At 34.7% G+C, this 20,625-nt stretch overlaps 1 protein-coding gene across 1 annotated transcript in view; it reads left to right on the top strand.

The window, feature by feature from the left end:
* Positions 1-20,625, top strand: part of LOC100370587 (sodium/hydrogen exchanger 3-like) — a 50,599-nt gene that overhangs the window by 14,787 nt on the left and 15,187 nt on the right. The window contains exons 3-5 of the mRNA XM_002741628.4: positions 12,341-12,597; positions 13,977-14,194; positions 16,347-16,558. Coding sequence (XP_002741674.2) covers positions 12,341-12,597; positions 13,977-14,194; positions 16,347-16,558 — 687 coding nt within the window. The remainder of the gene's footprint in view (positions 1-12,340; positions 12,598-13,976; positions 14,195-16,346; positions 16,559-20,625) is intronic.

The raw sequence follows: 20,625 nt of genomic DNA, 5'->3' as shown, positions 1-20,625 counted from the left end.
AAACATTGCTTTAATAGGTGAGTGAACATGGGACTACGGATTGAATCCTACAAAAAAGGAAATTGTATTATGGTTCTGTTACCAAAATTCACATGCACCAAATAGAAAAAAATGTATTTATATTTTCTGACTAAATATCAGCTGGTCATAGAAATAACAGCAGTTACCAACATAAATGACCTTTCCACATAAATACTTTTATATTAATGAACCGCTGTAATTTGGTTAGAGTACCTTGTAAACAAATATTTAATTGACATGCGTTGAATAAGAGAGTTCCATATCAAACACTACACTTTGAACTTGTATTGTTGGTAAAATTGAAGGCTTTTACATGTGATATAATAAATGCAACAGCGGCAGCATTCACAAGATATTCTCAGGCAGTAGACGAACATCATTGAGCAGTTGTGTTGATTCAGTTGTGATTAAATTTACAGCATTTAAGGGTATCATCGAGTTACTGAATTGCATGCGGGATTCTTATTGATCAAAGATGAAATATTTCAAAATCAATATTTTCTGTAAAGTATTTTCCATTAAGATGATTATCTGAGATGCACACCAGACTCTTGGCTTGTTCCCAGTATAGTCATTAGAATTTATAAAATGACGGTTTCACTTGTGTTGCCACAGTGTCTGAGTGATCTTTGAATATTTTACATTACGTACTTTCTAGGTTAGTTGTATTTAGCATGCACCCAAAGCAGAATTCCAACAGCAATGCATTTATGGCTGTAAGGAAAAATATTAGCTTTAGAGTTAACTGTTTAACACATCAACTTTTGATCATTATATTTATAACTCAAATTATTATATTTATAACTTGAATCAATAACGATCAGGAGGTGCCGGTTAGTTGTGTTCCACTGGTGATTCCGCTGGTTACGGACAGTTTTCTCACTATCCGCGCATTTTCACAAGCCCAAATACCTCTCAATAGACTCTATATAGTGAGTTCTAACAATATTACGAAGGCTGAATGCCACTTTAACTTTCAGGTTTGATTTTTGGTCAAGTTTAAATACTCCAAATTAAGTCTTCCTTTTTGCTGACAATGTACATGTAACTATAATAAAGGAAGTCAGTGTCAAGTTTTTTGAGCCAAACTCAAGAAATCCTTTTTATATATCACCTTCCCGTCAATTGTTAGATTAGCTGAATGTCATTTTTTAATCAGTATGCAAAACTATACATTGTTCCAGAAGATATTTTAACAGTTAAAATTCAACTGATTTCATATCAAACATAAAAATTTAATTAGGTCTGAAAAAAATGCCCTCTGCTTCCTGAAAAGGTCATGATGAAAAAGAATCAGGCAACACATTCCATAAATAATATTCCACTTATCAGTGAGGTGTAATAAAATATATTGTGAATCATTCACGACTCTGCCACATACCTGTATACCCTTCGGCAAAGAATAAAATGAAAACTACTACAGGAATGATAAATCTGTAGTTATAGTGTTATCCCAATAGTGTATTCAAGCAAACATTATGCTTTTCAGTAAACACAAGTGTAGTCCCATGTTAGGTAATGCTTTGTTGACTTCTATCGGTAATCAGATCGTAGTTAGTTATTTATCAACGTTGGTAGAATTAGAAACTGAGGTTTTCATATTTAAAATGTTTGTGAATCATTCAGAATGAATTCTAAATGATCAATAGGTTATTATATTAAATTTCAAGTATGAACTATTTTATTTGACGCATCCTCATCAATCTGAGTCTTTGAACTGAAAATTGTATCTCGAATTTGATAAAAAAAGAATTACATGGTCTGTATTACACCAGTCAGTACACTTAGCAAAGCACAGAAATGCCCAATCTACACATGCATTACCAAAACTGTTGGTGTTTTTCAGATGCATATGAGAAAACTATGTGTTTCGTAGATTGCATATACTGGTAGTATGAAAACAACTTTAGGGTGCTACTAATATGCATGTCACAAAAGATAATACTGTTTTATTCTACAGCAGTAGGAAACTGCACCTTATAGCAGTGAGATAATGGAGTGTCTAAATAATAGTTTGGGCTTTCTACTTCAGTAAAAGTTGATGCATGTACTGTTACATCTTTATTCAAATTCAAATGTTATTAAATACAGGGGGGGTTGAATTGTTCAATCAGTTTGGAAAGTATGAGACAATTAACCATCCATGTGGAACTACATGTAGAGACAGAAATATAGTATTTTGTTCCTCTTATAGTGGAGACAGTGTACTTAAATGTTTATTATGATTGAATTTTATTCTACACTTATAAATTGTCACTTGTACAGTATTTTATTACATTTCTGTGAGACAATTTATCTCATGAGAGTAAAAAACCTGTGACAAAAAATTAAACCATGAGGCAAATGTATCATGTCTCGCATCTGGTAAGAATACTGAGTGTCTGATTATGTCAGACAGGATTATATTTCAAGTAACATTCTTATTTAACTGTCCATGAAGAGAAGATGATTGATTTATTGAATGTGTACTTTGGGTAAATACATGTATGAGCTTATAAACCCCTGGACATGCTATACATGTAGAAGCTTATAAACCCCTGGACATGCTATACATGCGAATAGTAGAATATATGGTACATTCAGGAAATACTTTTGAGTCATTTCTAATAAACACACATTTATAAATTATTACTGCATTGTATGTACTGTGATACATGATTTATGTGATAAAATAATGCTTCTGGGTCTGGTTTAATAGTAGGATTTGATATATAGGAACTACTGTAATTTACTTTTTATTTTACCACATTCTGTCATACTTTCCTCACCAATATTCGATGTGTTAAATTAGGGTAGGATGAACAAGGCTGAAAATAAAATTGCTTTTTGAAGTTCTGAAATCAAGACGTCAAATGCAATCAAAGACCAGAATGCTCCTCACTCGCCTGGGACGGGTATTTTTTGTCTGATTATCTCTTTATTTAAAAGTGGATATCTGAAGAGTTTGGTAACACCACATAGTTTAAAGTGCATTTGCATTGATGTATGCACCAAGCCAGCAAGGTCCTCGGGAGAGTATCTGTGAATCTGGAGTGCACACTAAGTCTCAGCCTTGTGCTAGGGCATTCTAGACATTGTGAAAAAGTAGTGGATTCAACCATTGCATTTGTTACAGACGAACACTGAGTTGCCGCCATCAAAAAAACTTTTAGAGGCAACCAATAACTAGTCCATGAAAATTAAGCTAGTCTAGAAGAAGAACAAATATGCATGGCAACGGAGGCAGTATGTGAAGTTATACCGGTCACTGGTAGCATAGTGGTTGTCGCATCAGAGTCATGATCGGTAGACCCAAGTTCAAATCCTACCTTAGGCTGAACATCAAAGGGTCGACCCCTACCCTGGGTGAGTGTGCCACAGACTCAATGGGAAGGCCAATTCCACTGGCCGAGATTCATTCAACAACGAATGCGACTTTGGGGGAACCTTTGTTAAGGTCCGCAGGTGCTTGTGTTCGACCGAGCCTGGTTTACGCCAGGATAGCGCATTAAAAAAATGACATTTGACAGAGAGATGGCCACACAGCCCTGTCATGTAGTCCCAAACATGAATATGACTTCTGTGGCAAAATGCACTGTGTCAGCACTAGCACTTGTAATTTGCACGTACAAAAAAAAATGTTGAGAGAGACAACAGTGACACTCAATGTCAAGAACTCTCGCCTGGCACAAAAATATTTTAAAAATTAAAAATAAAAATAAAAGTTTTCGCTATCTTTAAATCAGAGCGTTGTGGTACTTCTATTCCCCAACCACCAGCCGTTTTTTTGTAGAGAAGGTGATGAGAGATGTTGAACAGTGTATGGAGTCACATACCTGGTCACCTTCTATCGGCAAGAGTTATGACAGGTGGTCGGCATTTTACATCACAGTACCGATCAGATACATGTACCTCCACAAGTTCCCCAAATGCGTACGAGTAGAACAATAACTACACCATTACTGGTGATGAACCAAAAGGCAGTACACTGAGCTGTATAATTCAGTACCACTTATAAGATGAAAGGAACCTAGTTTTACCATCGGAGACTGCCTAACCTCAAGGGGTGGAATGCTTTCCATAAATTGTCTGATTCCCAGGTCAGGATATTGGATGATAGTACTCAGGTCTTCTTGAGGGTGCTGTTCTATGTGCTTGATATGGTGGCCGTATATTATTATTCTGATTGAAGACTCAAAGATGGCACAAGATCAGACTTTGCAAAAATTTGGTTCTTGTTGTAACCGTGGATTTAAAACAGAATGTCACTGCCCCAGTACACAACTTTTTTACTTGATAATCGGGATGCTATTTGGACCACCCCTCCTCAAGCACTTGCTATTTTGAGAGCCTCAACCAAAGGAGCTTTAATACTCGTAATGTTTGCCCGAATCAGGCTTACTTGGCACACAAGCGACAATGCAATGACAGGAGGTGTTCTCAATATAGTAATTCAAAGACGACTAGATATGAACACTCACCAGTGACAATCTGGCTGTGAGTGTGAGGGTAGTATGGAGGTGAACATAGTCAGGGTCAGGACTCTGCATCGGGTGACAATACACCTTATCAATATTTTTGAAGTTTCAGTTCACTCAGAAGGCACAAATTCATAGATTTCAGTAGTTGATCATAGATCTAAGCCGACTAAATCAGTACATCCCTACAGATCACTTCAAGATGCAACTCCGGCCAATGTACATATCTGCATGTGCTGATTCAGCCCAAAAGCAGATGATAACTAAACACAAAAAACAAATGCAAAGAACTATTTTTTCATGTATCACTTTTGGTCATTTGACCCATTGTTCTGGCATATGCTACTTTGTCTATGCTTAAAACATGGTCAGGGAAATAAAGTCTTTTGGTGACGACGCTGTTCATTCTTTATTAATATTCTAATATCTTGCTACCAGTGTCTGTACTGTATTGATACTGTATCACGGATCTAACACATTTGCCTAACGTCCTCAGCTAGTTTTGTCATCCCTGTTTTGCTTTTGCCATTCACATTATGTTTGACACCAAAAAGTCTAGGGTGAAACATATATATGTATTTCTATCTTGTATATACAACTGTAGCTATTATACATCACCTGCTATATGTCTCGTAAAACATAATATTATCTCAGACATTGATATTTTGAGCTGTATCAATCCGAATTAACATTCTACCTTCATATTCATTTAAATGTATTCTTAATAATAGATGAAGTAATATGACAGAACCCCACACCCTCCCTGTGGCTTTCGTTGCGTATGGAAGTTATTTTCACGAGTGATGCGGTGCATCCTGCGGCTGTACTTTCACGAGCGAAGCAAGTGAAAGTACAGCAGAATACAGATTTGAAGTGGATAAAAATAGCAGACGAAAATGTGTTTACAAAATAAAAATAGTTCGGTAGCCAATGAAAATACCATGTTCATTTGCATATTGACCGTGAAAATACTGAAAACATTATTGCATGGGTGATATGCAAATTAGTTTGGGCCAAAATAAGTGACTGCCTAAAAGTACCATTACTGTTGTTCAAATTTTATTTCACTCGGCAAGTATATTCATGTACCCCAAGGGGAAAATATTGCACTTCTAAATATTGTTTATTTCGAAAAACTGTACTCCTGAAGGAACTACTTTGTTTGCTCTCAGACATCATTTGCATATGGGTTGTGGAAATACCGATTTTGATTTCAGGGACGAATCAAAATAAACTGCAGTACATATGTAATAATTTCTCGTATTACAAGTATCTCAGAATTGACAAGTTTGCAAGGAGAATTGTACATGTAAGTGCCTCAAGGAAGGAGGGCAGGGTCAACCTTTTCTCTCTGACTTTTAACCTTATTTAATATGTACTGAACAGAAATGCATGTACATGTAAAATGTCGATTTTGCCTATACCCGTCATTAAAACCCACACCAGATTTATAAATGAAAACTAACTGCTAGGTATGCCCTTATTATTATTGGCTGGGGCAATTTCGTTCAAACTTGGCAAGCGCAATTTCGTTCAAACTTGGCAGGCAGGTCACACCTTCACTCTAGTTAGGTGATAAAATCTTTAAAAATTCCTATCGCACGCTGCCTTGGCAACAGCCAAAAAAAAAAATGATTTTTGAATACCTTTGTACCAAATCCTCCTGCAAATCTAAAAAAAACATACTGTACGTAAAAACCTTTGTCATATCTCATTCTACGCAGCTTGAGTGTGGACCCAAAGTTATTATTTGTTATTTGTCCAAAAATGAGTGTATAGTACTAAAGTGCATAAGCTCAAGAACTAAGTTTATTCACATTCATTATTTGTATGCATGTGTGCGTATGTACAAATATATGTATGAAATATGCTACTGTTTTCAATTATAGATTTAAAATACTGAAATTTTAATGGCAATATTTAAATTGTCGCTGTCTATACATATTCTGTGTGTTATCTTGTACATGTATAGCGCAGGGAATACAGTACTTATAATGCGTAGGTTGCTGCAAGTGAAATCCCATCTTGGTTAGTCTCAAGTTTTCCAAACTCATTTGTGACGATTTCCAGAATTAGGACAAGGTGCATGCAATTTGCTGCCTTCCCGACCACTCACCTACAGCTACAGTTGTACATGTATTTAATAGTAATCTGATGTAGTAAAGTACACTGGGGTTAAGCTGATGCTGTGAATTTAACACATTGTCTGCTTTCTCCTGATTTTAGTATTTCTGTTGAGCTTTTAGCAGACAGTGTGTTAAAATTGATTGCCACAGTAGAGTCAATGCAAAGCTACATTATACTTACAAGATTGTGTCTGATTGGCTGCACAACCCTAGCACCTAACAGTGAGACCAATCAGAGAGCAGCTTGCATTGTGTTTGATTGGCTACCCAACTTTAACACCTAACAGTCAGACCAATCAGAGAATAGCTTGTTTGTTGACAGGTTTTTTTTGATGTTTCAAATTCAACCTTGTATTAGGCTTCAACTCAACTGCAACAGTGCACTAAACTTACTTCCATCAACTTGTACTCAGTATAAAGCTTACCGGTATCTGAAGTTCCCAAAACATACTTGAATACATATATACATGTATGTTTGCAAGAATGGTATACTGTAAAATGACTAATTTTCACTGGGTCTAAATTTCACTGATTTACCATTTCAGGCATATTCAGTGGGTTTTAAATTCACGGTTTCGTCATTTAGATAATGTGTTCTATGCTAAATTTTACATATTCACTTGGTTTTAATCTAGCGCATTTTCCAGTCAGCAAAATAAGCTAAATTAATGAATAATTAGCCCCTTTACAGTATACATTTTGTGTAAAGATACATCATTTTTTGATAACAAATATGACATATGCACATTCAATTGTTCCTTGTTATGATTCAAGATTGCTGAGAAACAACCATTTTTATGAGTAACAATCATTTCAAAATTGAGCATTTCTGTTGTTCCCAAACCAGATTTAGGTCGTTTTTGTTCAATTTTTGTTCAAACTTGGTTTATCGGAGATAATGAGTCACTGCATGATAATTTTTAGATCAAATTCAAAATGGCACCATCTTGTTTTAACAACTGTTGTTCCTGAGCCATATCTCAAACATGCCTTGATCAATCGTATAGCATGTCATACATGTACATGTATGTGCTTGTATGCACTTTTGTTTGACAATCAAAATGGCTGAATGGCAGCTATTTTAATGTTAACATTGCATTAAAATCAAGGATTTCTATCCTTCCAATGGTCATATAATGATATGTAAAGCTATTGTCCAAATTTGAATATACATAAAAAATAATGAGACATTTTCAGATCATTGCTCTGGGCTAATGCACAGATTTTGAATCCACTGATATCTAAAGAGCCACTCATTTGTTGGATTTTGATGCAACTTGGTACATAGATGCTCAAGGACTATGCACAGACCTGATTAGTTTTTGGTTAAAATCTGTGCATATTAATTACCTGATTTGCAAAATAATCAGTCAGTTTTCAGCAATATCTCAAGTACTTATCTTTATGTATTTCAATGAAACTTGGTACATAAATACATAAAGACAATGCAACGATCTAATTAGTTTTGGGTTTATATACATTCATAATAATTACCGAATACTCTCAGCACATTGGGGTTCTTTCTAAGTTTGATTTAATTATTCATCAAATGAAAGACTACATGTACAAATGTACAGCTATAAACATAGGTCTATAAATTGACATTAATGTATTACCAGGTATTCACTGGCAGTTTACTGCGTTCCCTTTTAAAAAAAATTTTTTATAAATTTATATATTTATATGAATAATAATCTGATATTAAGCTGTACAATGGATAAAGTGAATCCTAATGTTCAAATTAATTTATGCACATTTTTTCAAAAATAATATTAAACTGAAAATGTTATGGATTGTTTGCTTTTATTGTACGTGATATTTTTCTAGTTAGTGTTCCTTATACTAAGTGACTAAAGGACGAATTGATTTTACAACTTCCCTTAGAAACAATAATGCTGAGTAGTCTGTATTTTTTTTCAAAAGTTCTTCTTGATTTTACGCATGGCTAACAACGCAAGAGTTTTACTCTTGAAGATTATTGTACATACATGCACTTGCTGTAAGTGATGCATTTTACTGACTGTTGAAAGTCCTGAGGCCTTTTTTTTTTATTTTCTGACTATTGTTTTCACAGAAAAAAACTAAAATATCAGGTCATGAAACTGTCAACAGTCTAATACATTACTCGCAGCAAGCATGTACAATAATCTTCAAGAGAAAACTTGTTTATAAATTGGGAGTTTACATAACTGAAATGTCAAGTCAAGACAAAACATTCTTTGAAAATCAGTAGGACTGCACTTGTTTGGGCTTTGCATGTGAAAAGTCTTTCGCTTTGGCTGCTGTTATTAACCTTTTCACCACCAAACTTTCTCATCCAAATTTTTCTGCACTTTTTTCTTGTATTCTTAAATATTTCTAGAAATTAATCCTAATTTTGGAGCCTAAAGACAAAATTTGAGTAAAATTTTTATTTTTTACTAAAAAAAATTTGTTTTTGTCTCAATCTTTCGAAGAAAAGTGCTGAATCTAAACAGGACTAGTGGTGGTAAAAAGGTTAGGTGTGCATGTACATTTATGTATTTCGGTTAATAAAACATCTTATGGATAACTTTGTCACAGCAGACCATAAACCAGTGCTGATCAGTGTACAATATTTTACCCTGACATGTGCATGCTGATTCGCGAAATTGTCAATTGACGTCAGTACGCTCGTGTACGGATATATAGAGAGCAATTTCAAACTATATTGTATATTTTTAACCTGTGTAATTTACTGGACTGCTCTATCCTATGTTGTCAGCTATATTACTTTTCTCTCATTCAGTACTGTCAGTTGCGGTAGCATCTTTATTAAAGCATTGTGGCTTTTTTACTCAAGAACTCGAAATCTAATTACTCTGCATGTCTACCGTACTTTTGTTGAACTACAGAGTTACTCTGTTAATTACAATCTGTAGTGAGAGAGTTGTGCATGCTTTGCATGTACCTGTACACGAGCTGATTGACTAGCACAAATTTCACGGGTATATTTTTAAGTTACCTAGTCATACCAATAAAACTCTGACCTTTTGTCTATTGGCGCCATTTTGTCAGCGACTACAGTATAAAGTAAAATTTGTGTGCTTACCTTATGTGCTAATTAATTATTACTTGTACAAGAGCTGATTAACTAGTACAAATTTCACTCGTATATTTTTAAGTCAGTCATGCAAATTAAAACTTCAACCCTTCGTCTTTTGGCGCCATTTAGTCAGCAAGTACAGTATAAAGTAAAATTTGTGTGCTTACCTCCATGCCTTTTGTGTTAATTAATTTGATTTGATCACAATTAAGGGCTTATTTTATCTTGTATCACTGATTAAAATACCGGTACTGTATTTATCCAGTGTGCATCTTCCATTTAATACAGTCCATGGGATGTTTTTATACACCACCCTAATACCATATTGGCTATTGGTTATGTTTGAAATATGGTAAATGTGCATGTTTTTGCTATATAGTTTCAGACATTTTTCATGGTTTGTTTTTATGCTCAAGTCACATACAAATGTAATATTCAGCCTTCACTATTTTTCATTCTCCCAACCTCAACTTGGCAGCACACAGCTTTCATTTTTCAAATGTACTGATTTCCAAATTCTTATGATATTTGTAATAGAATTACTTCAAAAGTTAGGAAAATATACCAAGTTCAGGAAATGGTGTTTCTATATGCAATTGAGATATGAAACACGTTAAGAAGTGGATATTTCAGAACTTTGAACATTACATTGATTTTGTTAGCAAAAATGTCTGTTGTCTGTTGTCCATTGTCTGTCATCCGTCATCTGTCGTCCGTACATGTACTTTGTGAGCTTGATTACTCATAAAGTTACCATGTTATTTATTTCAAACTGTTATATCTTGTGCATTTGAATGTAATTTGCACCTATTGAGAATTTGGGCTGCTATCTATGCATAATTTTTGAAATTTGTTTACTTGTCAAAGGCTTCTAACATAATTTTGCCAACAATACAACCTTAATAGACCTGGGGGTAATCTTGCACTTCACTAGCCAAGTATGGTAAAATTGCCGTGCCTAATAGACCTGAGAAACATGGTAAAACTACCATGCTCAATTTTGCATGTTAGTGTTGTTTTTACATTTTTTTACCTATGGTAGAAAACAGTACCTTTATCACACGATAGAAAGGCTGTTGGTCAAGGTATGAGTGACATTGGGTAAACAATTACAGCAATTCCAGGCACTGATTTGACGCTGAAGTAGTGCTAGATGTTGATAACTTACTACAATAGGTTACACACTTTGTTTTCACATTTACATAAGTTGTAACTAGAAATATAAACATCGGCTGCAAATCAGAGGAATGATTGACAGATATTGCCCACAATGTTTTCTATTTTTGCTACAAAGTCAGATACACCTAGACTTTGAGGCGCGTCGGTCTTTCATTCATTTTTGGCCGGTCATTGTGTCGATTGCGTGTCTACAAATCGGCATACACATGTATGTCCAAGTTGTTTGAGCACCACGATGGAGAAGCAAAGAGTCAAATAACCAGTTGAAATAAGAACAAGAGTTGTCAATTTGTATTTTCGTGGACTGTCATTTGCTGAGATTAGAGATCGAAATGTTGTTTCAAAACAGGCAGCTTATAATATCGTCAAATGGTTTGTTACCACCGAGAGTATCCTGCCAGGAAACTGACAACGTTATAAGACTACTGTAAAAGGACTAATATTCACGTGGTTTAAATTTCACTGATTTAGCATTTCAGGCATATTCACATGGTTTTAAATTCACGGTTTTATCATTTAGATAATGTGTTCTATGTTAAATTTTACATATTCACTGGGTTTTAATTTAGCGCATTTTCCAGTCAGCGAAATAAGCAAAATTAAAACCCAGTGAATAATTAATCCTTTTGCAGTATGTCGAATATTTTAAACCATTGGGACCGCGCATTTACGAACGGGAAATTCGACAAAAACTACTTGTATACGATGGCAACCCTCCCCGGACGTGTGTTGCCAGTGATATTATTTGGTGGCACATCAACCTTTTGGTTCTCATCGTCGAGAACTAATAATCGAATAACACCCATTTTAATTATGTATTCAATTTCATTATTGATATACTGGATGAAGTCTCCATAGGACATTTGTTGCAGGCAGCTTTCAGTTATATACATCGGCGTGATACGGATATTTCTATAATAGGAATAATGCACTTTGATCAATAATTCTGTCATGATCAGACGGTCAGCTGGTTCTGTAAAATAACGTTCTTTACAGTGCCACCACTTTATGCCCTCTCACTGAAATAACATGTGACGCAAATTGAAGTACGAAACTAAGTTGAGAGCCTCGATCGTTTATTGGAGGAGAAATTCAAAACTAATGTACCGCCACTTTTATGGGCGGAGCTTTCTTCCAGTGCGTGTCTGCATTATTTGTAACAACTTCTGTAAATTTGAAAACAAAGTGTGTACAAACCTATTGTAGTAAGTTATCAACTTCTAGCACTACTTCAGTGTCAAATCATTGCCTGGAATTGCTGTAATATATTGCCATTGTTATGAATCGTAATATTTTCCAAACAATTTACATTTATTTTAATATTACATTTTTTTTATTTCAATTGGAATTTGTTTTGTCATAATGCATATACTCATTAACATGCACAGTAATGCAAACTCTGTGACTTAAATAGTTGTAAAGTTGTAAAGTGTAAGCAGCCCACACCATTGAACAATGCATAACATGTAAACATTTTTTTTTTTTAAATTTAGGTGCTATATCGAATGTTCAAGCAATTTGCAGCGATGGGTGCTGATAACATTCTACCAGTTGACTGTGTTGTTGGAGTAACATCTTTTCTAATTATTGGTATTGGCGGTACACTTATTGGTATCGTATGGGGTCTACTGACGGGATTTGTCACCAAATTTACAGATCATGTTCGAGTGATTGAACCATTATTTGTGTTTGTTATGAGTTATCTCTCCTACCTCACTGCTGAAATATTTGGTTTCTCTGGAATCATGGCGTAAGTATAATTTTCTGTCTACTCTGGTATTATTACTATATTTCATATAAATGACAAGCACAAAAAAGTTAAAAAGAAAACCTTGGGTATAAAAACGTCTCCTCCACAATGTACAGTTACTGGAACTACAAAAAATGTCACTATTCAGAATATATATGACAAAATATGATTGTCACTATTTGTAATTCTTTCTGAGAAGCTAAAAGACGTCTTTTGCAACATAACAGAAGAATCCACATTAAGCTTGACAAAGCTCTCAGAAACACTAGGATAATGACTCGCGTTACACACAAGTCTAGAAGTGAAAAATTGGTCACAAGTATTCTTCAGTATTCATACAACAAGCAACTAACTAATCAGGTTTTGATTTTAATCAGTCGTTATTTGCTCTATCTAAAGCACATACACTTTACGATACTGTGTAAGTGCATTTACCACAAGCATAACAAGTATTCTTAGGTCACTGCACTTTTAATACATGTACAACCAGAGCAAGCATTTTGCCAGTTGGATGATGTTGACTTTGAATGCCTTTTATTGCTGAATAGTCTTTAATAAGGTTTCCTAACTTATCGTCCGTGGGTGTTATAAATCAGTTTAACCTTTTCATTACCACACTTTCTCACTTTTCTTTTCTTATATTCTTCAATATTTCTGGAAATGAACCCTAATTTTGAAGCCAACGAACAAAATTTAAGTCAATTTTTACTCAAAAGGGATTTTTTGTCCCAATCTTCTGAAGGAAAGTACAGACTATAAACAAGACTATTTTGTGAATTTGTGATCCAAAGAGGGAACTGGTGGTGAAAAAGGCGAATCTTCAGTTTAAAAAAAAAAAATTACTTAGCTGATTCTGATTCTATCTCATGTACTGTAGCACTTGCATAAAGTTTATGTTATTTAGATTAGTGTTTCCAAATATTATAAATGGCATGTAAGAAATGTCAATTCCTATGTATTATAGGGAATATAAATCTGATCAATGTTAATATAGGCACAAGCTGTAGAACAGATTTTATTTTGTCGGTGTGCAATGTCCTTGGCTATGATGACTTGTGTACTTTTACAATGAAAGTACTGGTATGTCAATCTGAATGAGGATATACTTTTACTACTGTTATTTATGATCAACATGCACAACTATAATGTCTATTAGTAGCCCATGCACTTACATAAACAAGGTTTGTCAATATGTGTAGTCAAAATAAATCATATTTTTAGGATTCAGCATACAATAAATACAGTTTATGGTTTGCATGTGCCTCAGATGTGCATGTCGAGTAAAATAAATATGATATTTTAAATGGTCATTCAACTTGCAAGTTGGATGAAGGAAAATAATATTCATGACTGAATCCTCCCTTTTTCTCTTTCAACAGAATTGTATTTTGTGGAATCATCATGAAAAAATACGTAGAAGCTAATATATCACAGAAATCACACACTACTGTCAAATATTTTATGAAGATGTTGACGAGTATAAGTGAAACTATTATTTTCATGTTTCTGGGTTTATCAGCGGTCCGAGATGACCATGTATGGGATAGTGCATTTGTGCTTTGTACACTGTTCTTTTGTCTGTTCTACCGGGCTATAGGTAAGAATTTTTCAATGGTTCACTCACTTTGAAATGTTAAAATATTTTTTGTTGAAATGCACATTATTGGATGTACAGTACTTTAGTATTGAAAATTGAATGGATATAATACTCTTGAAATAGGTTGTCAATAATTCTGAGTGTACAATGTATATTGTATTGTTCATACCTACAATGTATGTCATGCAGGGTTCGAACACAGCCTTGAATTCCTGGAATATACTAGAATTTTGAAAATCACTTTTCCAGGCCTTGAAAAGCCTTGAAATTTTGCTTTTTTATTTAAAATCCTGGAAAAACCTTGAATTTCACAATTTTTTTTTTTTTATTTTTGGCCACTCTCCCATTTTTCCTCTCCGTCTTTTGATTATAAATTGACGATTGTCGATCTGTGGTGAAGTCTGCCGGTTTAGGGGTCATGTTGGTTGTCACAGCAACGTAAGGTCATGAGCTGTGTGAATTCGGCTTGTTGATTGGCTTTCAGTGCCTACTTAGGCAAGCCCAGGAAATGTTGTATGTTTTTATTTCATGGATCGCAAAAGGGAAATAAATAAATGTAAGCTATGGATTTTTTTGAGATTGTGAAAGCAATAAAATAATGTTAATATTGGGGGGATATGATGACTCTGAAAAAGGGTTCGGTTTAGAGATTCATTCCGAATCGATCGGAATCAAGACGAGCAGCCATGTCATGACGTAATGCGCATGTGCATGTGCAAAAGTAATGGAGGCAATTGGTGTGACGTGATCAGTGGTGTTTCAATCTTTTTTGTGTAAAAATTTCGACCTACGGCCTAATTTGCTCACTTAACTTTTCTAGTATGGGGAAAACCAAGTTTCGGGATTTGTGGTTGAGTCACAAAGTATATGGGGAGTGGATTATGCAAAGTTCGTCATCACAGTACGAAGCCAGATGTTCGGTTTGCATGGTAAATTTTGACGTTGCTATTCATGGGCATCAGTGCTCTCAAAAGTCATGAAAAGGGGAAAAAGCATATGGAAAATATGGCTAAATTATCAAAGAACTATAGTGTGCTTGATTTTGTGAAAGCTGTGCCTTCAACATCGACTGGAAAATTAGCTGACGTTGCGACACTTAAAGCCGTGTACGAACCCAGTCATGTACATGAGCCATGCGGTGAATGAAGTGACCCTTATTTTATTAGTGATTTAAGTAGAGTACTTGTGAAGCAGTGAATTGATTAGATAATACCTTTTGGCATTTTTGATAAGATATGCAAGTCTTGTTTCCTTTAGTAGCATAGGTCTGAATTTGGAATACTAGTAGTGTCCACACACTCTTTGCACGAGAATATTTAATTTTTGGACAGAATAGTTATCAATGACTTCTTCAAATGTATAATAGTGTGCTCAGCCTTTGAGTGGTTTTCTTCCTGACAATGTCTTATTATAATTGTACAAAATTGGCCATTAATTTGTTATTCGTCAATCGATTACCTTTATTGAAATTATATCTCTTGATGTTTATTGAAGCAATTTTTGAATATTGGCCTCCAATGTCAACCCAACTTCAGATGGAATGTGTCCACACTCACATAAGATTTGCTGTGATAATTATTTTTCAAATTTCATTAATATACATGTATGAAAATATTGATATTTATTAATTATAATTTATATGGTTATTATATGGGTGCGTTGTATAATTTAATATATCAATATATAAATAAAATTGTGTTTCCAAATATTTATTTATTTTTCTATAATAATTGTGAAAGTTGAACAAATGATTGTAGCGACTAGGGAAATTTTACTGATTTTTAAATCAGTATGTCTCTGTTAGTTACACAATAATGTGTAATGTTTTATAGCATGCATGTACATCTTTTGAAAGCTTTGATTTAGGATGGAGAAAAAGAGTTGATACATTCTGCAACATGGTTAGCTTAACGCAAATTATGCAATGCAGAGAATCTTCTAAAAAAAGTTGAAATTAAGTTTATTGTGTGTGTTTATACTCACTATATACATTGTACCTTGCAGAAAATTTAACTGTGGTTTTGTACAAATTGTTGAATAGAGACTTTTAAGTTATTTACAAATGAAAGGACATACAAAGTAAGACAGATTGCTTAACAATTATCGTATCATTGTACTTCATTCAAGAGTATGTGATGTGCTTTCTCTATAGGAGTAATCATTCTGACTGCATTAGCCAATAAGTTCCGGGCAATCAAAGTGAATAAAGTGGAGCAGTTCATCATGGCTTATGGCGGTTTGAGAGGTGCTATAGCATTCTCACTCGTTATTTTATTGGAAGAGCCAACAAAAGTGATGGCCCAACGCAAAAGCCTTTTTCTCACAACTTGTCTCATAGTTATATTCTTCACAGTATTTGTCCAGGTAAGGTATATAATATATTGTTTTGTATACAGGGAGATGGTCTGCTTTGCATGATGGGGTACAGGAATTCCGCAGTAAACACCCCCATGGGATTGAGGAGGGCAGAAATTTTAGTAGTGGTTTCATATTTTGAGAGCATTTAAGGGATGTATTGATATTGTATTAAAAATTAAAATTTATTTTAAAAAACTCAAATCTATTCAAATCAGAGATTCGTTTCAAATATACTGGTACTTGTTTTCAGTTCTCGTTTACAGTTGCTTGCCAATTTTGTGTATGTGCCTGATGGTTAAGTATTTTAATAATACAATGTAAATGTGAATTGATATTAACTTTCTGTGAAATAACCTAAGGAGATCAAGTTCAAGTGATGGGAGGGATTCATGACATGCTATTTCAAGTATTTATACATTTCTGTTTTAGCCCACAAAGCATACTCTACTGTACCATCTTGCTATACAGGGTATCAGTGTGTGTGACGTACATGGTTACCTTGACCTGTATACAAAAACACGTATGTAAATGTATTTAGAGATCTTCTATTGATTCAAATGCTCCATGCGGCTGTTTCACCACCCCCTTACTCACTACCATATATGCATTGTTCATTTGTGACGTTGCCCTAATGTAATCTGCTTTAAATAAAGACCCTGTGACGCACGTCACATATGCTGCATAAGCACTACCATAATTTCACTATTTGTTATCCTAGGTGGAACATTTCAAAATATGTTTACAACAGTTTACAAAAATGTTAGTGCTATGGCTTTTTGGTTGTTCGATTAAAAAAAGACGGAAATACCATATTTGCTCTTACTAGTCAGTTATTAAAAGCACATCTCGGATAGAAGCGCATGTAAACCAAAAATTGCATTTATTGTATCATGGGTCAATAAAATAGGACTGTTGACCATAATGTGCTACTATTAAGGGATGACGTCAAAAGATCGATGTCAGATAAAAAACTTATTTGCTTTAGTTTGGGGGTGGGGGGTTCTGACCTGAAAAAGTTCCCATCCTACAAAAACGATTTTATTTTTTAATGAAGTCAAAAAAAAGTATTTGTAGTTCGTTTTTTTTATATCCAATCATAGACAAAAATAACAGAAAATGAAAAAAAAAAAACCCAAGACGAGAAAATGGTTTGGTCCGAGTGTAAATGTGCGCGTCAAATGAGGTCAATTTCAGGTCATGAACGGCTATGCCATACTACTGTCCGATTATCAATTTGTATTTAATGGTGAATGTAGTCTGAGGCCATAATCAATATTTATCAATTAAGTTTCAGTGGGGACACACACATAAACATACACACACACATAAACATACAGACAGGCTAACTGTAAAGACTCCAATTGTGTGCTTCGCACATGGGAGTCAAAAAATTTACAATGTTTTTTTTATAGTTAAAAAGGTCATGTTTCCCATTTTTCTTTAATAACTGCATAATATAAACATACTATTTTCTCAAGAATAAGGTACATGTAGGTGACCCCCATTATTTAATTAGATTATACGATAATAGAATAATTTCCTAGTGTACCAAAAAAATTGAAAATTCTCTGTTTTTTGTGAAACTGTATCAAACATCCTTAAATATGAACAAATGTAACAGTAGAATCCAACAACCTAAATTTACATGCAGTTCTGAATGTACAATCAGATTACACCCAGCAGGAAATGTCTATCATCTTAAATGATGATTAAATGCTGTTATTTTGTGAGTCTTTGTTAAAGCGTATTTAGAAAAGACTGATATCTGACAATGCAGTGTTGCTGAGGAACGTCTGAGTGCATCTATAAATGCCAGATGACTGCTAGACAAATCGATTTAAGTGTAATTTGTTGTATGCGCTTTCCTCCAACTAAAATCTTTGTAAAATTCAATGGAGTTAAACAGAAACGTTTATCCTTATACTTGTATAAATTGTTGTCTGAACATGGATGTGGTACGGTGGTTAGCATGGTTTGCCTCACATCAAGGAATCTCTGGAGTTTTCTTCCTTCAGCCTCACTCAGTTAATATAAATTTAATTATACACTGACCATTGAACATATACCGTAGTATTACATTTCAGAGAATGTTGTTGAATGGGGATAATAAAAAAGATCTGTCCTGTGTGGAATTCCTGTCCTCAAACATGTTAATTAACCAAGGTATGCCCATGCGTTGTTTTATTATTTCCCAGGGGCATAGTACTGGCAGAGAGAGATACAGTTGTTCCCAGTGTGTTTTCATACTTACCAGCATCCTTCCATGCGAAGTCATAACTAAGAAAATTCAATACTCATTTAGAAACTTGGTGTGTGTGATGGACATACAGTTCTGGTGGAAATGTATATCTCGTACATGTACATGCTTTAAGCAGATTACTTAAAACTTAAAATAGACAGTACATCATGGCACATACATGCACATACATTAAGGGCTCATACCACTAATTGAATTTCCATAGACTACAATGTTAACATATGACGAGATTGCTATATGAAAATGATGAAGAAAGTTGAAAACATGGCTCAAAAATGGAAAATCAACATGCCAGTAATCAACCATATGAAAAAAAATAACATGTTGGCCAGCTCAAACTCTTACAAATCTCAGGTAAACAAGACACACCTACTGTATTTAGATTGCACCTAGAGAAATCACTGGAAAAACACCAAGATTAGACCATCCAAATACACGCAGAATAAACCCACAGGTACACAGCCGCTAAGTAGTAAACAAAAGACCACATGTTGGTCTCACGTTTGACCCAGGTGATTACATCTTCAAACCTGAGAGAAAAAAATATTTAAAAAATTTCATTGGTTCTTGCAAGGTATTTAAATTGAGGGCTACGAGCAGCCATTGGTTAATTAGTGGCATGAGACCTTAATAGTGTCATCTGATCAAAGATGGTCGACTCCTGATAATTTTAGTTTAAAAACACTAAAATCAGGTATTAGTTGTGTTCACGTTACACAAAGTACGGGCTAAGATTTAAGCTGATTTAGGCTTATCTAGCATATTTGCATTTCGGCTAGACCCAATTGCGTCCACGCACAGGGAGGGCCAGTCGTCAGCACGGGCTAAGGGGCGCCATCAGTCAGTGACCTTTGGCAAGCCGCTATTTATGAACGAAAAATGGATGACACGCGTGAGGTTCTATTTCTGCTGCTGAAATGTTTCGTTCTAATTTTGAAGCGACGTGCACAGAAACAGTATACAACTGCGTAACAGAATACAGAGTTTTATTAATGCATGTCGTAGACAACAACCCAAATTTATTTTGTCTACGATTGGAGCTGCTGTACGCTCTACTACAGTGACCCGATCAGTGTGGAAGCGTGTACACTGAGCTCGGTTACCATTTTGGGAATGAGAAAGTTGGATATATTTGATCACATGCATAATGTTCACACCCAAAGGTCGCTGCAGAAGACGCTTAGCCTGTGCTAAGGGTCTAGACCGCGTCTTAAATTCAGATCAGATTTAACCCGTACTTAGCATTCCTTAGCTCGTGCTTAGCGTTCACACACATTTGCTTAGCACGGGCTAAGGAATTTGACCTCTTAGCCCGTGCTAAGGAGCTGTGCGTGAACGCAACTATTATGACATGTCTGTAATCAGATCTTGGGCATGCATTAGCTGATTTACTTCAAACTTGGTGGAAAGATTAACCATTATGATTTGTATTTGCACACCACTTTGATTTGTAAATTCAACTCAAGGTTGCCGACTGGTGGCCATTTTTCTTTTGACAAATTCTATTCCAGACATTCTATTTGCTTCAAACCTTTAGATTGTCTATCATGGCACACATACAATAATGTTATCATCTGATTAAATATGGCCAACTGCTTACTTTCAGTTGTAAAAAAAATGAAGGTTGATACCTGTCACTTTGATTTGTAAAGTCTACTCAAGCTGGCTGACTTGATCTATCTATCCGGTCATTCAAGTACTGCAACATCATATACTATTTGCATATTTGAAATTCTTGAAGCTATAAAATAGCAATGTAAAAATGTTCACTATGCACAGGTCTAAAAGCTAAATTATCCTTAAATGTGCATAGTTT

Source organism: Saccoglossus kowalevskii, chromosome 6, assembly GCF_978046115.1.
Source record: "Saccoglossus kowalevskii chromosome 6, keSacKowa6.1, whole genome shotgun sequence".
Taxonomy (NCBI): Eukaryota; Metazoa; Hemichordata; class Enteropneusta; family Harrimaniidae; genus Saccoglossus; species Saccoglossus kowalevskii.
This window is presented reverse-complemented; position numbering and strand designations above follow the sequence as displayed.